Source organism: Mesoplodon mirus (genome assembly GCF_964341445.2).
Source record: "Mesoplodon mirus genome assembly, chromosome: 5".
NCBI lineage: Eukaryota > Metazoa > Chordata > Mammalia > Artiodactyla > Ziphiidae > Mesoplodon > Mesoplodon mirus.
This window is the reverse complement of record NC_138980.1, coordinates 31263305-31279528: the sequence shown is the minus strand read 5'-3', so window position 1 is coordinate 31279528 and position 16224 is coordinate 31263305. Positions and strand designations below refer to the sequence as shown.

At 58.0% G+C, this 16224-nt stretch overlaps 1 protein-coding gene across 1 annotated transcript; it reads left to right on the top strand.

The window, feature by feature from the left end:
* Window positions 1-2696: 2696 nt before the first annotated feature.
* Window positions 2697-11730, top strand: FGFR4 (fibroblast growth factor receptor 4). The gene is made up of 18 exons (XM_082621183.1): window positions 2697-2859; window positions 3467-3610; window positions 4264-4527; window positions 4615-4695; window positions 4816-4982; window positions 5535-5658; window positions 6187-6377; window positions 6508-6646; window positions 6997-7190; window positions 7299-7444; window positions 7531-7652; window positions 9156-9266; window positions 9354-9544; window positions 9937-10059; window positions 10146-10216; window positions 10448-10585; window positions 10862-10967; window positions 11066-11730. The coding sequence occupies exons 2-18, from the start codon at window positions 3520-3522 to the stop codon at window positions 11210-11212; spliced, it is 2406 nt and encodes an 801-aa protein (XP_082477309.1). The 5' UTR covers window positions 2697-2859; window positions 3467-3519; the 3' UTR covers window positions 11213-11730.
* Window positions 11731-16224: the final 4494 nt, after the last annotated feature.

Here is a 16224-nt window from a genome sequence, read left to right as displayed (position 1 = left end):
AGTGCGTGAGAAGAACATGTCTACTTTTTGCAACCACTTCTTGAGGATGATACTATCATTATACCTGTTTTACTGATGAGAAAATGAAGACACGGGGATGGAGTAACTTGACAAGGCCACGTGTGATGGTGCTGAGATTTGAGTCCTGCAATTAGTGCTCTGAATCACTTCACTCTCTGCTTCTTTCCCCATGCTCACAGGAGAGAAGACGTGAAAGAGGAACTGGCAAGTTAAGAGGGCTTCTTTGGGGACATGAGCTGAGACCTAAGAATGAGGTGGAAATAACCAGACCTAGAGCGGAAAGCTCATCCCAGGAAGCGGAACCACATGTGCAAGGCCCAGAGGTAGGGTGGGAGCAAGGAAGAAGTGAATGAAGGCTTCATCTGGAGACGTGGGCGGGGCCAGGTCACGCTAAGAATCTCTATAGGAAACTATTGGGAAGTTTTAAAGAGATGGTTGTGGTTGGTACAGTCAGGTTTGTATTTTAAATATCACTCTGAAGGTTGTGCGGAGAACGGATGGGGGTGGGGGCAGAGGGGGTGGTCTGTATGACGATTGCGCAGAAGACAGAGGAGCCAGGTAAAGCCAAGGTCTGCGGAGGTGGCAGCTCTGGACTGCTGGGTCTTGTTCCCTGGGAGGTGAAGAGCAGGGGATGGAGCGATGGACTAGAACTTGGAAGCCAGGCCTGGGTGGGGCAAAAGAGGCGGAGTCTGAAGGGGTGTGCCAGCCGGGATTGGGCTGGCCTCCTAGGGTGCTCGGCGCCGTTGGGTTCGAGGAGTGGCCTCCAGGTGGGCGGGACGCTGTGCCACCCGCTGTCAGGAGCTGGTCTAGGCCAGGCGGGACCAGAGATGGGCGGGGCGCTGGGCCTTTGCAGGCCAAGCAGCTGTCAGGATAGAGCTGGTCCAGGAGGGGCGGGGCCCGAAGTAGGTGAAACCCGAGGTGGGCGGGGCGTTGGGCCGCCCGCGGCCACGCCGCTGTCGCGGGTGCATTCCTGGCTCTCTGGCCGGGGGCTGAGCAGCTCCCGAGCGGAGTCTTCGGTCTCCCTCGGCGCGGGGGTAGGGGCTGGCGGGAGCTGGGACCGGGGCCACGGAGGACCCAGGTGAGTCGGAACCTTGTGCCGGGAGCGGGGCTATCTGGAGGTTCGAGGTGAGCCGGGACCCTGTGCAGGCCCAGGCTGCGCTCCCAGCCGCCAGGGGGCGAGCGGCGGCGGGGCTCCGGGAGCTGACCCCTCCCAGCACTGGGAACCTGGGCGTCCGCTCGGCGAGGGGGTGAAGGGGACGGTAAATCAGTAACCCGCAGCGCACACAGGGCCTTTTGTCCCGCTCCGTCCAAAGAGCACTCTGGCCGCGGAGCTGGTTACTCATTGCCTACCGGGGCGGGGGCGGGCCAGCTGTCCCTGCAGCTCCCTTCAGGACCCGCTGACAGGCACTTCCCCTCAAGGTGGCCGGGTAGGGCTGGAGGAGGAAGAGCGCGCTGGTCCCTCTGCTGCTGGACCGTCTGCGCGCCCCGAATAGAGATGAGGAAGTTGAGGCTCCGAGAGGTGCAGTCATTTGCCCAGGCTCCCCAGGCGCTTAAGTGCGAGAGGCTGGAGAACAGCACTACTTGATGCCAGAGTCAGGCCCTTCGACCCCACGTGCAGGGCAGTCGGTCGGTCAGCTGCGGCAGGTGACCCAACTAAGGTTCTGAGGTCAGGGTAGCCTGGGGGTGGGAATAAAATCCCTGGGCCTCCCACTCCACTCCCAACCCAGAGAGCTGCCCTCCCTGCAGAGCAGAGCAGAGTGAGGGGATTTCACAGAGACGGGGCAATGGAAACCAGGGGTGGGCACAGAGACAGTGGCATCTGAACCAGCTGGAGAAGTGGGGGCAGAGAGGTATGGGCAAGAGAGAAGACATGCCCGGTTTGGAAAGCCAGTGTCTTCCCAGTGCTGAAGAAGCGGACTGTGCAGCCAATGAGATTGACAAGGGCAGGGAGGGAGGCCTTGAATGCTGGATAAACAGTGTGGACTGGATCCTGCTGCACACAGGCAGCCATTAAGGGCTTGTAAGCGGGTGGGTGTTGGGGGGTGGGGGGCGGAACATGGCAGACTTGTAATTTTTAAAACACTGCTGGAGAACCCAGGGAGACGTTTGCAAGGGCCCAAACTAGAGATGACCATAGCGTGCTCTGGGTTCAGGCAGGGAAGGTGAGATGGACTAGAGAGGGATTGGACAGGTTGTGCTCCAGCTGCGGGGGCAACCCAGGAAAGAAGCAGTTCAAAGGGGGAGATAATGGCTTTGGCCAAGACAAGCTAAGTGTTCCCTGCCTCAGAACCAGAGCTGGACAGTGGGGCAGTGGCTGAGGAGAGACTGTGCAGTGGAATTCCCGGGCAAGGTGGATCCAGAGACACCAGGGCCACCTGACTGTTACCCAGCCCCAGGTGACAGCCAGTAAGCCCCTGGGACTACACTGGTCGCCCTCTTCCCCTGCCAGCTGAGGCTGTTTTGAGTGTTCCTTTCAGAGGATGGAGACATCGTTGGTGGCATTTGGAGGAGGGTAACTAGATGGGGTGGGAGTGTACATCACACCTGACAGGAACAGCACCCGCAGCGGAGGTGACTGGCCGAGAGCAGAACAAGGGTGACAGTCATGGGGACGGGGAAGGGGAAGAAAACATTCCAACATTCTGTGTGCCCAGCCCTACATACATTCTCTTTTCTCCTCAAAGCAGTCCTGTGAGGACAGCAGCCCAGAGAAGGACAGGGACTTGCAAGTTGGTAAGAGTCAGGATTTGAAGTTGGCTCTGTCAGACACTGGAGTCTACATTCTTTACAAGAGCTTGTGTGCCTCTGACGGAGCTGTGGGGACACAAAAAAACAGAGGTAACCCCAGAATGCAATTCTCGTTCAGAATGAGGAAGAACTTGTGCTTGCTGTAGAATGTACTGCCTTGTTAGTAGTGAGCACCCAGCCACTGCAGGTATCCAAAGCTGGTCATGGAAATGTCAGCAATGCTATAAGGAGCGGGGGTCAGATCAGATAACATCCAGATGCTGAAGTTTGGCCTTGTATTATACTTCAGATTTTTTTTCCGGGGGGGTTGGGCTCTTCAGTAATAAAAAAAAAATTCATTTATTCAGCAAAAAATAAATTATGTGTGCTGAGAGAGAGCAGAATTCATGTCTCCATTCTCTGCTTCCTTCCAAGGAAAGAATCCCAAGCCTGCCCTTTTTGTGAACTTGTGCCGGGGTCTCAGCAGGACCCAAGGAGAGCAGGAAGCCCAGCCCCTGCCCCGCACCACACAACCTACTGTGGGGAGGCCTTGGGCTCTGACAACAGCAGAGCTGGTCCTAGTCTCTGCCCTGACGCTGCCTAGCAGGGGCTTGAACAAGTCGGCATTTCTTGTCTCAGTTTCCTCATCTGCAAGATAGCGGTGTGGCGCCAACAAAGGTGCACGTCTAGCAGGAGTTCTTCGCCCTTTCTGTTTCAGGAAGGCAGTCAGTGGGAGGCCCAGCCTGGGTCCCTGTGAGCAGCAGGAAGGAGATGCGGCTGCTGTTGGCCCTGTTGGGGGTCCTGCTGGGGGCACCTGGGGCTCCAGCTTTGTCCCTTGAGGCCTCTGAGGAAGCGGAGCTGGGTATGGCCTCTAAGATGGGAGAGGGTGGCAGGGGTGGGAAGAGTGGGCATCAGGAGGGGGCTGCTGGCTGAGCAAGACTGGAGAGGATCCTGGCCCAGGCTCTGAGGAGGTGATAGCAGGGCAGGACCAACCACTGAGACTCAGTGTCTGGCTCCCAGCAAGCATCCACCTATCTCTGTGTCCACAAGAGAGACTGGCCTTGCAGGGTGCAGGGCCCTGAGGTGGGCCGCAGAGCTGGTGGTGAGCCCCCTGGCTGTGTTGTGTGTGTGTGTGTGTGTGTGTTCTGTGCACTGGGTGTGTGGCTTGGGAGGCCCAGCCGGCATGTGTGGGATATGCACTGTGAGTGTGATGTGCCCCAGAGGTGTAGGCGTGTGCCCTATATGTGGCACCTGTAGCATGTGACTTGTGTGTGTGTGTTTCTTGGGACAGTGGCATGTCCTGTCCAGCACGTGTGCCACGCACCGTGTGTGTGATATGCACCAGAGGCGTGGCATTTGCCCTGCACATACCGTCCGTGGCACGTGGTTGTGTGTATGCGGAGGAGCAGCGGTGTCCAGCATGTGTCGAGGGCTTGCTCCTGCCATGAGTGTGCAGCATGTTCTCTGTATGCAGGGGCCTGACTCAGCTCACTGACCTCTGCCCTCGGCCCACAGAGCCCTGCCTGGCCCCCAGCCCGGAGCAGCAAGAACAGGAGCTGACTGTGGCCCTTGGGCAGCCTGTGCGGTTATGCTGTGGGTGGGCTGAGCGCAGTGGCCACTGGTACAAGGAGGGCAGTCGCCTGGCACCTGCTGGCCGGGTACGAGGCTGGAGAGGCCGCTTGGAGATCGCCAGCTTCCTACCCGAAGACGCTGGCCGATACCTCTGCCTGACACGAGGCTCCATGCTTGTCCTGCACAATGTCACCTTGGTTGTGGATGGTAAGGGAGTCTGGCAGTGGCTAAGGGGTCCCTGGGGAGAGAAACTCTGTCCTGGGCCTCAAATGCCTCCCTCTGTCCCTGACATAGACTCCATGACCTCCAGCAATGGTGACGAGGACCCCAAGACCCCCAGAGGCCCCTCGAATGAGCACATTTACCCCCAGCAAGGTCGGTGTGACTCCTCAAGGACTCATTCCCCTGTCTTCCAGCTGGTCACTGAGAAGAGATATGTGTGTAAACAGGTGGTCCTCCTGAGGGCACTGAGTTCTCCCTTCCCCTCCCCGCCAGCACCCTACTGGACACACCCCCAGCGCATGGAGAAGAAACTGCATGCAGTGCCCGCCGGGAACACCATCAAGTTCCGCTGTCCAGCTGCAGGCAACCCCATGCCCACCATCCGCTGGCTCAAGGATGGACAGGACTTCCATGGGGAGCATCGCATTGGAGGCATTCGGGTGAGTCTCCGGGTTTCCCCACCGGTCCCCTCAGGTCAAACCCACAGCTCTTTCTCTACTGAGAAAGGCAGCTGCAGGGCCCCAGAAGGAGCACTAGACTGTGGACTTGGACAGCTCTGGTTCAAGTTCCCACTCTGCCACTCTCTGGCAAGTGACTTAACCTCTCGACCTTAGCAACTCCATGTGTAAAGTGGGAAGTATCACTGACCAGCAGGTATTAATATGTTTTAGCAGCTCATTCTCATGATAAGACCCTACAGGGTCAGTTCCAGGCTGTAGTCTCAGAGGAAGCTGAGACTCAGAGAGGGCAAAAACTGGTTCAAGGTGGCACAGCTCAGAAGAAGTTGAGCTAAAACTCAAGGACTCGAACTCACGGCTCAGATACTTCTTGGGCCTTCTCCTTTGTTCCAAGGTCCCTAGCCTTGGCGTGGCCTCCCCAGGGCCTAGAGAGCTTGAGAAGACCCCCGCGGGCAGAATATAGCCTCCTCATGCTCTGGTCCCCTGGATGGGCATGGTTCGGTGACCCCTCATGGACACTTCTCCTGCTCCCAGCTGCGCCACCAGCACTGGAGCCTGGTGATGGAAAGCGTGGTGCCCTCGGACCGTGGCACATACACCTGCCTTGTGGAGAACTCTTTGGGCAGCATCCGCTACAGCTATCTGCTGGACGTGCTGGGTGAGCGGGCGGGCGGACGGGCAAGGCGGTGTCAGGGTGGGAGCCCTGACCCTGCCCTCAGGTGGGACCCAGTCTGGCAGGCAAGATGGACTTTTAGATGACTCACTCAAGCTACTCAAATTGTCCAGGTGGGTCCAAGAGAAGCACAGGGGATAATGGGGGCTTGGAGGAGCAGGGCTCGGCTGAGGAGAAACATGGGAAAGACATCCAGGCAGAGGGCACAGGCTGAGTAAAGGCCCTAGGCATAAAGAGCACAGTGCATTTGTGGGGACGTGTATGCCTGGGGTGTGGCATTTAAGCAGAGAGCCAGGCCTGGAGGGTTTTTGAGTGCTAGGCTGAGAAGTTGTCCTTGACCCCAAAGGCAATGGGGAGCCATGGAAGGTTTAAACAGTGTAAGAAGGGGATGAACAACGTCTGAGCTGAGTATCAGGAAGGTCCCTCCCTTGAGCTGGGGGGGAGGCTGGAGGCATGTGACCAGGGTGCTTCTGTGGGTGCCTAGTCAGGGCTGACGGCCCGACCCCGCCCCAGAGCGGTCCCCGCACCGGCCCATCCTGCAGGCGGGGCTCCCAGCCAACACCACAGCTGTGGTGGGCAGCGACGTGGAGCTGCTCTGCAAGGTGTACAGCGACGCCCAGCCCCACATCCAGTGGCTGAAGCACATTGTCATCAACGGCAGCAGCTTCGGTGCCGATGGCTTCCCCTATGTGCAAGTCTTAAAGGTCCAGTCCCTGCCGGCACCTGACTCTACCATTCTCCCACGGGTGGTAGGGAGTGGTCCCCAGCTCCCTTCCTGGCTGCAGTGTGGCCCCAGGCCCTGCTGTGACCCCTGAATGTGTCCCCCTTCCCCAGACAGCAGACATCAATAGCTCGGAGGTGGAGGTCCTATACCTTCGGAATGTGTCTGCTGAGGATGCAGGCGAGTACACCTGCCTGGCGGGCAACTCCATCGGCCTTTCCTACCAGTCAGCCTGGCTCACGGTGCTGACAGGTGAGCTCCTGAGGGGGCCAGGAGAGGCTGCGGGATTCTGCTGTGGTGCCACAGTGGGCTGTGACCTGTTGGGTAGATAGTCTTCCTTGGCCTGTGGGGTCTGGATTTGGGATGTGGTGTGTGGATTTGTGTGTTTGATTCTGCCTGTAGCAGTCCCTCTATGCGTGTCCACATGTGACTGTCCGTGTGACTCTCTGGGGTGTTGGTATGCGGGACGGGGTGTAAATGCAGTTTTCTTGGCGTGTGTCCCTATGTATGTTGGGAGCTATGAGGGCCTCAGAGGGAGTGGGGCCAGCCATCTGATCACTGACTGGTCAGTTTCTGTCTGTATGTTGTCTCTCTGTGGGCAGAGGAGGATCTCATGTGGTCGGCAACAGCGCCTGAGGCCAGGTACACGGACATCATCCTGTACACATCAGGCTCTCTGGCTTTGATGGTGCTTCTGCTTCTGGCCGGGCTGTATCGCAGGCAGGTGCTCCTCGGCCGGCACCCCCGGCAGCCTGCCACTGTGCAGAAATTGTCCCGCTTCCCTCTGGCCCGACAGGTACCAACCATGCTGTCCCCCACCTCTGTGTCCCCGTAGCGAGGCTCTGGGCCTGCTTTCCTGCCTCAGCTTGGCTTCAGCAGACAGACCAAGTCTCTCACTTTGCAGTTCTCCCTGGAGTCAGGCTCCTCAGCCAAGTCAAGCTCGTCCCTGGTGCGGGGTGTCCGTCTCTCCTCCAGCGGCCCACCCTTGCTTGCGGGCCTCGTGAATTTAGACCTACCTCTCGACCCACTGTGGGAGTTCCCCCGGGACAGGTATGCGGTGCCGAGTGAGGGTGGGGATCAGACTCTGGGCAGGAATGATGCCCTGATGGCTGAGGCCTCATCTCTCTCATCTCCAGGCTGGTCCTGGGAAAGCCCCTGGGCGAGGGCTGCTTCGGGCAGGTGGTGTGTGCAGAGGCCTTTGGTATGGACCCCATCCGGCCTGACCAAGCCAGCACTGTGGCCGTCAAGATGCTTAAGGGTGAGTGTGGCAGCCTGGGGGAGATCCAGTTGCCTTGGGAGTAACAGACGGGGCTCTCAGTGCTAGCGGGTGAGCACTGAGGGCCAAGAGAGGCTACCCAATCCCAGCCGTGGGCCTGGGGCCCAACTCTGCTCCTGACCCTGGCAAGTCATTTCTGAGCTTCAGTTTCCTCACGTGTCACGTGGGGTAAATAACAGTCCCTGCCTCCCAGCCCAAGGTTTGTGGAAAGTGCCTGGTGCCTAAAGTCTTAACCATTGGGATGATGATGACTACAAGGGTTTAGGGTGATGGGTTTGATACCCCGTGTCAGCCTTGGCCTCAAATAACCTTGTCAGCCTTGAAGGCCTCCACCTCATTCCCCCACGATTCCCCTGCAAATTGCACCCTCAGCCTCCCCCAGGCCCTGTCCCCCTGTGTTCGCCACTGTCTCGGAGAACAGCCCAGGCAGCACCCCCAAGGGGCTCAGAGCACACCTGGGACCCACCATCGGGGCCTCTTGCTGCTGTTCCCCAGCCCCCTCTTCAAGAGCGGCCCAAACCGCTGTTCTGCTCCCCCCCGGCCCCTCCTCTCTGCACAGCTGGGGCCACCTGGCACTTTCTGGGAGGCAGGGATTGAGAAATGTGCATTGTGAGGTCTGGTGGGGAGGGTATGTCATTGGCCCAGGGCCACAGGTCAGCTCCAGGGGCTCAGCCCCTTGTCCTTAGCCTTCTCAAAAGAAGCTGGAGCAGTGTCTTCCTGGCCTCCCCATCTGCGCCCCACTGGAAGCTCCCTGAATTCCCAGGCCATATGGACACCAGGCCTTGGTCAGACAGACCTCAGGTCTCCAGCGTGCTTCCCGCCCCCAGGAGTTCTCACACCATTCAGGGAGTAACACCAAGCCCTCCAGACAGAGCTTCCTTTCTGTTCAGAGCTCTTCCCTCTCTCTCCTGTTTCCTGGTCCCACTCACTGGCAGGCCTACCACTTTTTATTTATTTATTTATTTTTTCTATTTTGGCTGTGTTGGGTCTTTGTTTCTGTGCAAGGGCTCTCTCCAGTTGTGGCAAGCAGGGGCCACTCTTCATCGCGGTGCGCGGGCCTCTCACTATCGCGGCCTCTCCCGTTGCGGAGCACAGGCTCCAGACGCGCAGGCTCGGTAGTTGTGGCTCACTGGCTTAGTTGCTCCACGGCATGTGGGATCTTCCCAGACCAGGGCTCGAACCCGTGTCCCCTGCATTGGCAGGCAGATTCCCAACCACTGCGCCACCAGGGAAGCCCAGGCCTACCACTTTTAGATCCTTGATCTTGTTGCATCCTTGCAACTGCTATGAGAGTAGGGCACGATCCATTGTCCCGTCTCATACAAGATGATCCTGAGGTTCAGAGAGGTTAAGAGATTGTTTCAAGGCCACACAGCCTAGCAGGAATTCAGGCCCAGACCTTCCTGACTCTGAGTCCAGGGCTCCGTGTCCTGTCCCCAACCCAAAGTCTCGCTTATGTAGTCACCCTGTCTGTCATCCTTACAGACAATGCCTCCGACAAGGATTTGGCAGACCTGGTCTCTGAGATGGAGGTGATGAAGCTGATTGGCCGACACAAGAACATTATCAACCTGCTGGGTGTCTGCACCCAGGAAGGTGGGGTGGGGCAGGGCTAGGGACGGGGACGGTTGGGATGCGGAGCCACAGCCTCAGTAGCTTCCCTGTCCCCCCTCGCCTCTGTAGGGCCCCTGTACGTGATTGTGGAGTGTGCCGCCAAGGGAAACCTGCGGGAGTTCCTGCGGGCCCGCCGCCCCCCAGGCCCTGACCTCAGCCCTGACGGGCCTCGGAGCAGCGAGGGGCCACTCTCCTTCCCTGCCCTGGTCTCCTGTGCCTACCAGGTGGCCCGGGGCATGCAGTACCTGGAGTCGCGGAAGGTACAGGCAGCAGGCGGCACTCTGGACCACTCCAACTGCCCCATCGCCCCACTTTCATGCCCTGCATTAAATGCCCCAACTTCTCCCTCCCCTTTTTCATTAGCCTGTGTCCCTGAGTCCTTCTGTAACCCCTCAGTCCTTCTGTGCACAGTTGACACTGCATATCCCCATTCCTTCCTCACATACTTCCTACCACACAGGTAGGAAGAGGCAGTGCAGGAGAGAGGGTGTGGGCCCTGAAGTTAGTTGGCTTAGGTTTCCTCTCTGTGACTCTTGACTTCCTCATCTGTAAAATGGGTGGATGATCCCTACCCCGAGGGTTACTGTGAGGTCCTGTGTGCCCAGCTTCCAGCTGTGTCCTCATAAACCTAAGACCCAGGCCCTGCCCCCAGTGCATCCACCGGGATCTGGCTGCCCGCAATGTGCTGGTGACCGAGGACAATGTGATGAAGATCGCTGACTTCGGGCTGGCCCGCGGCATCCACCACATTGACTACTACAAGAAAACTAGCAACGTAAGGGGGGCAGGGCAGAACTCAGCAGGGGCGGGGCACCGGGACCTGTGGGACTTAGCAGCAATGTGCCCTCTTCTCCCCTCCAGGGCCGCCTGCCTGTCAAGTGGATGGCACCTGAGGCCTTGTTTGACAGAGTCTACACACACCAGAGTGACGTGTGGGTCCTAGAAGCTGGGGCCTGGGGTGTCTGCAGGCGATCATTGTCCTACCCCACAGAAAGGGCAAAGCTCTTGCCCAGGGTCGCACAGCCCTGGGACCTGAATGGGACTGGACTAAAAGAAACCCTAATCCTGACCCCCATGGTGGATCATAGCTGTGGGGTCCCCCATCCTAGTCCCAGGGGTAGGGAGTGAAGCTGTGCCCTGCTGAGCCTGGGTTCTGCCTCCAGGTGGTCATTTGGGATCCTGCTGTGGGAGATCTTTACCCTCGGGGGCTCCCCATACCCTGGCATCCCAGTGGAGGAGCTGTTCTCGCTGCTACGAGAGGGGCATCGGATGGACCGGCCCCCACACTGCCCCCCAGAGCTGTGAGGCCTCACCCCACTCTCCCCCGCTTTCCAGTCCTTACCCTCTGCCCTGACCTTGACCTCAGAGCCTGGCCATAGAGAGTGTTAGCACTGACACTGTCACCACCTCCTCCTCAGCCCAGCAGGGAGGTCCTGGCCTGGTACCCTTCCACTGAATGGCCTCACCTACCCCACATCAAACCCTACCCCTTCCTCACACCCCCCCACCCAGGGCCGTGAGGTCCCCGCTCACCCAGGCCTGAGGCTCCTTCTGACCCTACCCCACACCTCTCCCAGGTACGGGCTGATGCGTGAGTGCTGGCACGCAGCACCCTCTCAGAGGCCCACTTTCAAGCAGCTGGTGGAGGCACTGGACAAGGTCCTGCTGGCCGTCTCTGAGGAGGTACTGTGCCCCTATTGTCCCATGACCCCCCTGTGCCCACTGCCCTCTGGGCCTTGTCCCACCTGGCCACCAGGGCTGACCAGCACTGTTCCCCGTAGTACCTCGACCTCCGTCTAACCTTTGGACCCTACTCCCCTGCTGGCGGGGATGCCAGCAGCACCTGCTCCTCCAGCGACTCTGTCTTCAGCCACGACCCCCTGCCCCTGGGGCCCAGGCCCTTCTCCTTCCCTGGGGTGCAGACATGAGCAGCGGCACAAAGTTGTATGGGCAGGCCGGCCAGCAGCCTTGGGCCTCCTGGCTGAGCCGCAAGCTGGTGGTGCTTGACCTTGGCACCCCCAGGCCCTGACCAAAAGGTACTGTCCCAGATCTCTGGTTCTGCTTTGGGGAGGTCTGTCTTTGGTCCTGGGGTCCCTAGTTGAGACTCCTGCTCTGGCCTCTGGGTCTCAAGCCAGAGTTCAACCCCAGCCTCAAGGCCTTGCCCTTGCCTTGGAGTCATGGCCCCAGTGTTCTGATGGCCTGTTAAGGTTCTGCTTGGCCTCCTGGGCCTTGGCACTCGGTCCTTGTTCCAGGGCTTTGGTTGGTCCTGGCTGTAGGGCTGTCCTAAATCTCCCCACTTCCCTACACCAAGAAAGGTCTTGGGCCTCTGAACCCCATTTCCCCAGGCCTCCCCTGCCTCCCCTCTGCTGCTTATCCCAGCATCTCGGTGGAAGGAGCACTGGCCCCTTTGCTAGCTGAGAGGCTGGAAGCCTGCCAAAACACAGAAGCAAATGGCCTTTTATAAATTATTTTTTTTTTTGCAATAAACCACTGTGTGCCTGCCTGGTGTCTTCCCTGCAGCGGGTGGAGGGGGAACAGGGTGGAGAGATCCCCAAGCTGGGAGTTTTCCCTGGGTGGCACAGACTGAGAGCTCCATGCCCGGCCCTGGGTTTACATCCACCTCCAGCTGCGTCAGGGTGGACCCAGGAGCCTGTGTGAACCTCTGTCTTTGTCTGTCTGTCTTACCAGCACCATCTTGTATATGTGATAGTGTGAACGAGTGCTAACGGGCAGAGGAGTCCACACGGCACCATCCACTTGGCAGGACTCCTGTACCCTCTGCATATGCGCATGTGTGTGCGTACCCTGGGACTGTCCCCAAGGGAGCTGGCAGCACCCCTCCCCCATCTGCTCAGCATTAACCAAGCTGACCGTTAACACAGCGTGAAAGCTTGAAACTCAGCTTCGAGGCTGCTGCCCGCTCCCACGCTCTGCGGCTCAGGCTGGGGGTTTGTGGGGGCTGTGCCCGCCCCGCCCCACCCTGGCCAGTCTCCCAGGCAACAGCTGGTTGCCGCCTGGCTGGGCTGCAGCTGTCTCTGCCTGCCTGGTCCTCGCCTGGGGAGGCCATCATGGCCCTGTTCTCAAACACCCTCTGGGGGGTGGAGGGATCAGCTTCCCAGGGCTCTGAGCCTGGAACCTTCTCCAGCTCCATCCCAGTGGTTACTGCTGCTCTTCAGCCCCTGAATCACAAGGAGGAGGTACCAGACCCAGTGCCTGGGGCTCTCTTCTGCCCTGCCCTGCTGGAACAGGCGTGCCCATCCAGGACACATCATTTGTGGAAGCTGCCTGGATTGCCCCCATGGCCTCCCAGGGGGTGGCAGCTGAAAGTACATACAGGGTCAGAAGGGACTGGATATAAGGATTTGGGACTGGGGCCATCCTGGAAGACTGAGCAGCAGCTCATGGCCATGCTTCTCTTTCTACTCCAGGTCTCCTGACACACCCATTGTGCCCTCTTTCCTTCACCGTGTCCCAAATTGAACTACTCATTTTCCCCCCAAAACTGTACCTCCTCCAGGACGCCCTATCTCAGAGAAGGCACCAGGCCTAAACCCAGGGAGTCATCCCTGACCACTTCCTTTCCTTTAGGAGCCCTGTTCCCTAATGGATGGAGAGAACACTGGACTTGGAGCCAGGAAGTTCAAAGCCTGCCACTTCCAGTGTCCCAAGGCCAGTGCTCTCACTTCTTTGATTGTCACTTTCTTTGCCTATATGAATGGGGTGCTCCTGCCTTGCCTACCTCCCAGGGCTTAGGGTTTAGGATGAAATAGGTCTTGGATGAGCACATGCTTGGGGAAGGACGCCCTGAAGAGTTCACATGGGTCATGCCAAGTGTTTCGCTAAGAACAGGTGCTCGGGGCTTCCCTGGTGATGCAGTGGTTAAGAATCCACCTGCCAATGCAGGGGACACGGGTCTGAGCCCTGGTCCGGGAAGGTCCCACATGCCGCGGAGCAGCTAAGCCCGTGCGCCACAACTACTGAAGCCCGTGTGCCTAGAGCCCATGCTCTGCAACAAGAGAAGCCACCGCAATGAGAAGCCTGTGCACTGCAACGGAGATCCAACACAGCCAAAAATAAATTAATTAAATTAATTAATTAAAAAAAAAAAAACAGGTGCTTGGCCTTTGCGGCGGCCCTGAGTGTCCCCCTCCCCGCCCAAGGTCTCCTCCATCCCCTTCCCTCCCATTCCCTTGCAGGTGGCTCTACAGGCAGCTTCCAAAAGCAGCTCTTGGCTTATTCTCCCCCTGCACTCAAGAACCCCCTCTGGCTCCCTGGAGTCCCTCAAACTTTCTGACTGAGCCCCAGTCCCCGCTGGGGTCACTGGCCAGTGACTGTGTTCTTCACCAGCCTAGCCCATCACAGGAGAGGCAGATCCCTCACAGCCTGCCTGGGGAAGAAGAGGGTTGGGAGGCTAGAGCAGTGTGTAAGGACAAGAGGGTGACAAATGAGAACCCCCACTTCCCACTTTCCCACTGTGAGCCCACTGCTGTGCCAGGCTCAGCCACCCACCACTCTCCCTCACCACAGCCTCGCCACATAAAGATCTGTATCCCCAACTTAATGGTAGAGAAACAGGATGTGATGGGCACAGGGTCACAAGGGTTAAGGTCTAAGGAAGGAGATGAGTTGATGTCCCCACCCCAGGTTCCCAGCAGGTCCTGTATACATGGGAGACTCATCAGAGTGACAGGGGCAGCTGCCGCCTGGTAGATCCTGGGGTCCAAGAGGGGCTCAGCTGCCCACCCTGTGCCCCCTCCCTGCTAGCATCCCTGGCAGGCACGTGCTTACTGGGGTCTTTCCACATTCCTCACAGCCCATGTCAGAATGAGACAGATGCTACTAATTCCCCCGTGCAAGCTTTGCTGCTCCATCTCCCCTCCCCCAAGCCTGCTCTGGGCATCATGGCAGCGTGTGGAGCCTGACCCCCTTGGTCTGCCTGGGTTCTGAGCAGCTTCCTAGCTAGTGACGCCCACCTCAGGAGCCTTTCCGAAAAGCACTGGGTCACCTCCGGACTCTACCACTTGCTGGCTGCTTGTGTCACTCAAGGCTCTGGTGGGAGCAACAGATAGACAGCCACTCAGATGTCAGAAGCCAGAGCCAAGGGGCAAGAGGCTGCGGGAGGGAATCAGCGCCTGGGAGGGAGGGGCAAGCGGCCACAGTGTGTGTGTGTGTTGCTGTGACTGAAGTTACCCTCTCTGAGCCTGAAACACAGGAATGACAACGTGCCTTGGGGAGTGGTTGTAAACGTTCAGTCAAAAATGGCTGTTGCATGGGGATTAGGAGGGAATGGCCCCCAGGCCTGGGTTGCCATGATCTCATGCCCTCTTCGTGGCAGCCCTTCCCAGGAAGGCATTCTTGTCCCCATTGCCCAGATGAAGACACTGAGGCTCAGGAGGAAGTGACTGGCCCAAGGTTACATGGGGGCAAATGGGAGAGTTGGTGCTTGGGACCAGGTGCCTGTCCCACTGCAAAGATCATTCCCAGAGCCCTGGTGGCCCAGCCATTCCGAGGACCAGGGGAGGCTCTGGATTTCCATGAAGAAGAGGATACCTGTTAATGGAATATCCATGCACACTGGTGGGTGGTCATTCATGACACCCAAGCACAGAGGTGCTGGGCCCAGCACTTTGCACTCCAGCGCTATGGCCTCCATCCCTGCCACCTCAGGGCCCTCACATGGGCTGTTCCTTCTGGGGGACACACCTCTTCACCCCCTCACCTGGCCAAGCCCCACCTGCCCTTTAGATCTCACTTAAACCTCATTTATTGGGTCAGCCTCCCAAGCGCCCCTTCCAAGTTGGACCCCCCCTTCATGCTGAACCTTCCTATTCAGAGGCTCTCATTGCTATAGAGAAGGATGCCCACAAGAGTCTCCTCCCCCAAAAGTGTGATCCCCAGGAAGCAAGCACTGTTTTGGTAGTTTTTTTTGTTTGTGTGTTTTTTAAATAAATTTATTTATTTATTTATTTTTGCCCACATTGGATCTTCGTTGCTGTGCACGGGCTTTCTCTAGTTGTGGCGAGTGGGGGCTACTCTTCGTTGCGGTACACAGGATTCCCATTGCAGTGGCTTCTCTTGGGAGCACGGGCTGTAGGCGCGCGGGCTTCAGTAGTTGTGGCACGCAGGCTCAGTAGTTGTGGCTTGCAGGCTCTAGAGCGCAGGCTCAGTAGTTGTGGTGCACAGACTTAGTTGCTCTGCGGCACGTGGGATCTTCCCGGACCAGGCCTCGAACCTATGTCCCCTGCATTGACAGGAGATTCTTAACCACTGAACCACCAGGGAAGCCTGCTTTGGTAGTTTTTTAATCAGTAGTTCTAAAATTTTAGCATGTATCGGAATTACCTGGAGGGGTTGGATTGCTGGGTCCCACCCCAGAATTTTGTATTTGGTAGGTTTGAGGTAAAGCCTGGAAATCTGCATTTCTAGCAAGTTCCCAGGGGATGCAGATGCTGCTGGGCTGGGGCCACACTTTGAGAACCACGTTTTAAAGAGGCATTCCGCATTCATGGTTTAAATAATTGAAACAAAAACTTCAATGGCACAAAAAGTTTTCAATGAAAAACTACCCCCTTGTACCTACTCTCTCTGCTCCCCAGGGAAAACTGCCCCCATTTTCCAAGTCGTCTTGCATTGCCCCCCTTCCCCCGCCCATGTTCATGTTGCCCTTGATCCAGGTTAGCGGTTACTGTCCTTGCCCTCCCAACTCCCAGCCAGGGCAGCACCAGGCAGAAGTGAGGCAAAGTAAAGAGTTGAACAAAGGGAGGGATGGAGGAGACCCACTCTCAGGTACAGACACTCAGGTGTGCGCCGCCACTGCCCGCCCCTTCCCACACTCCGGGACCCTAACTGGGAGCCCCCCTCCCACACTGCCACCTGCTGTTGGATTTAGCCTAATCCCAGAGTATGTGTGTAAGGCAGCTGCAGCTCTCTCTGGGGGGAA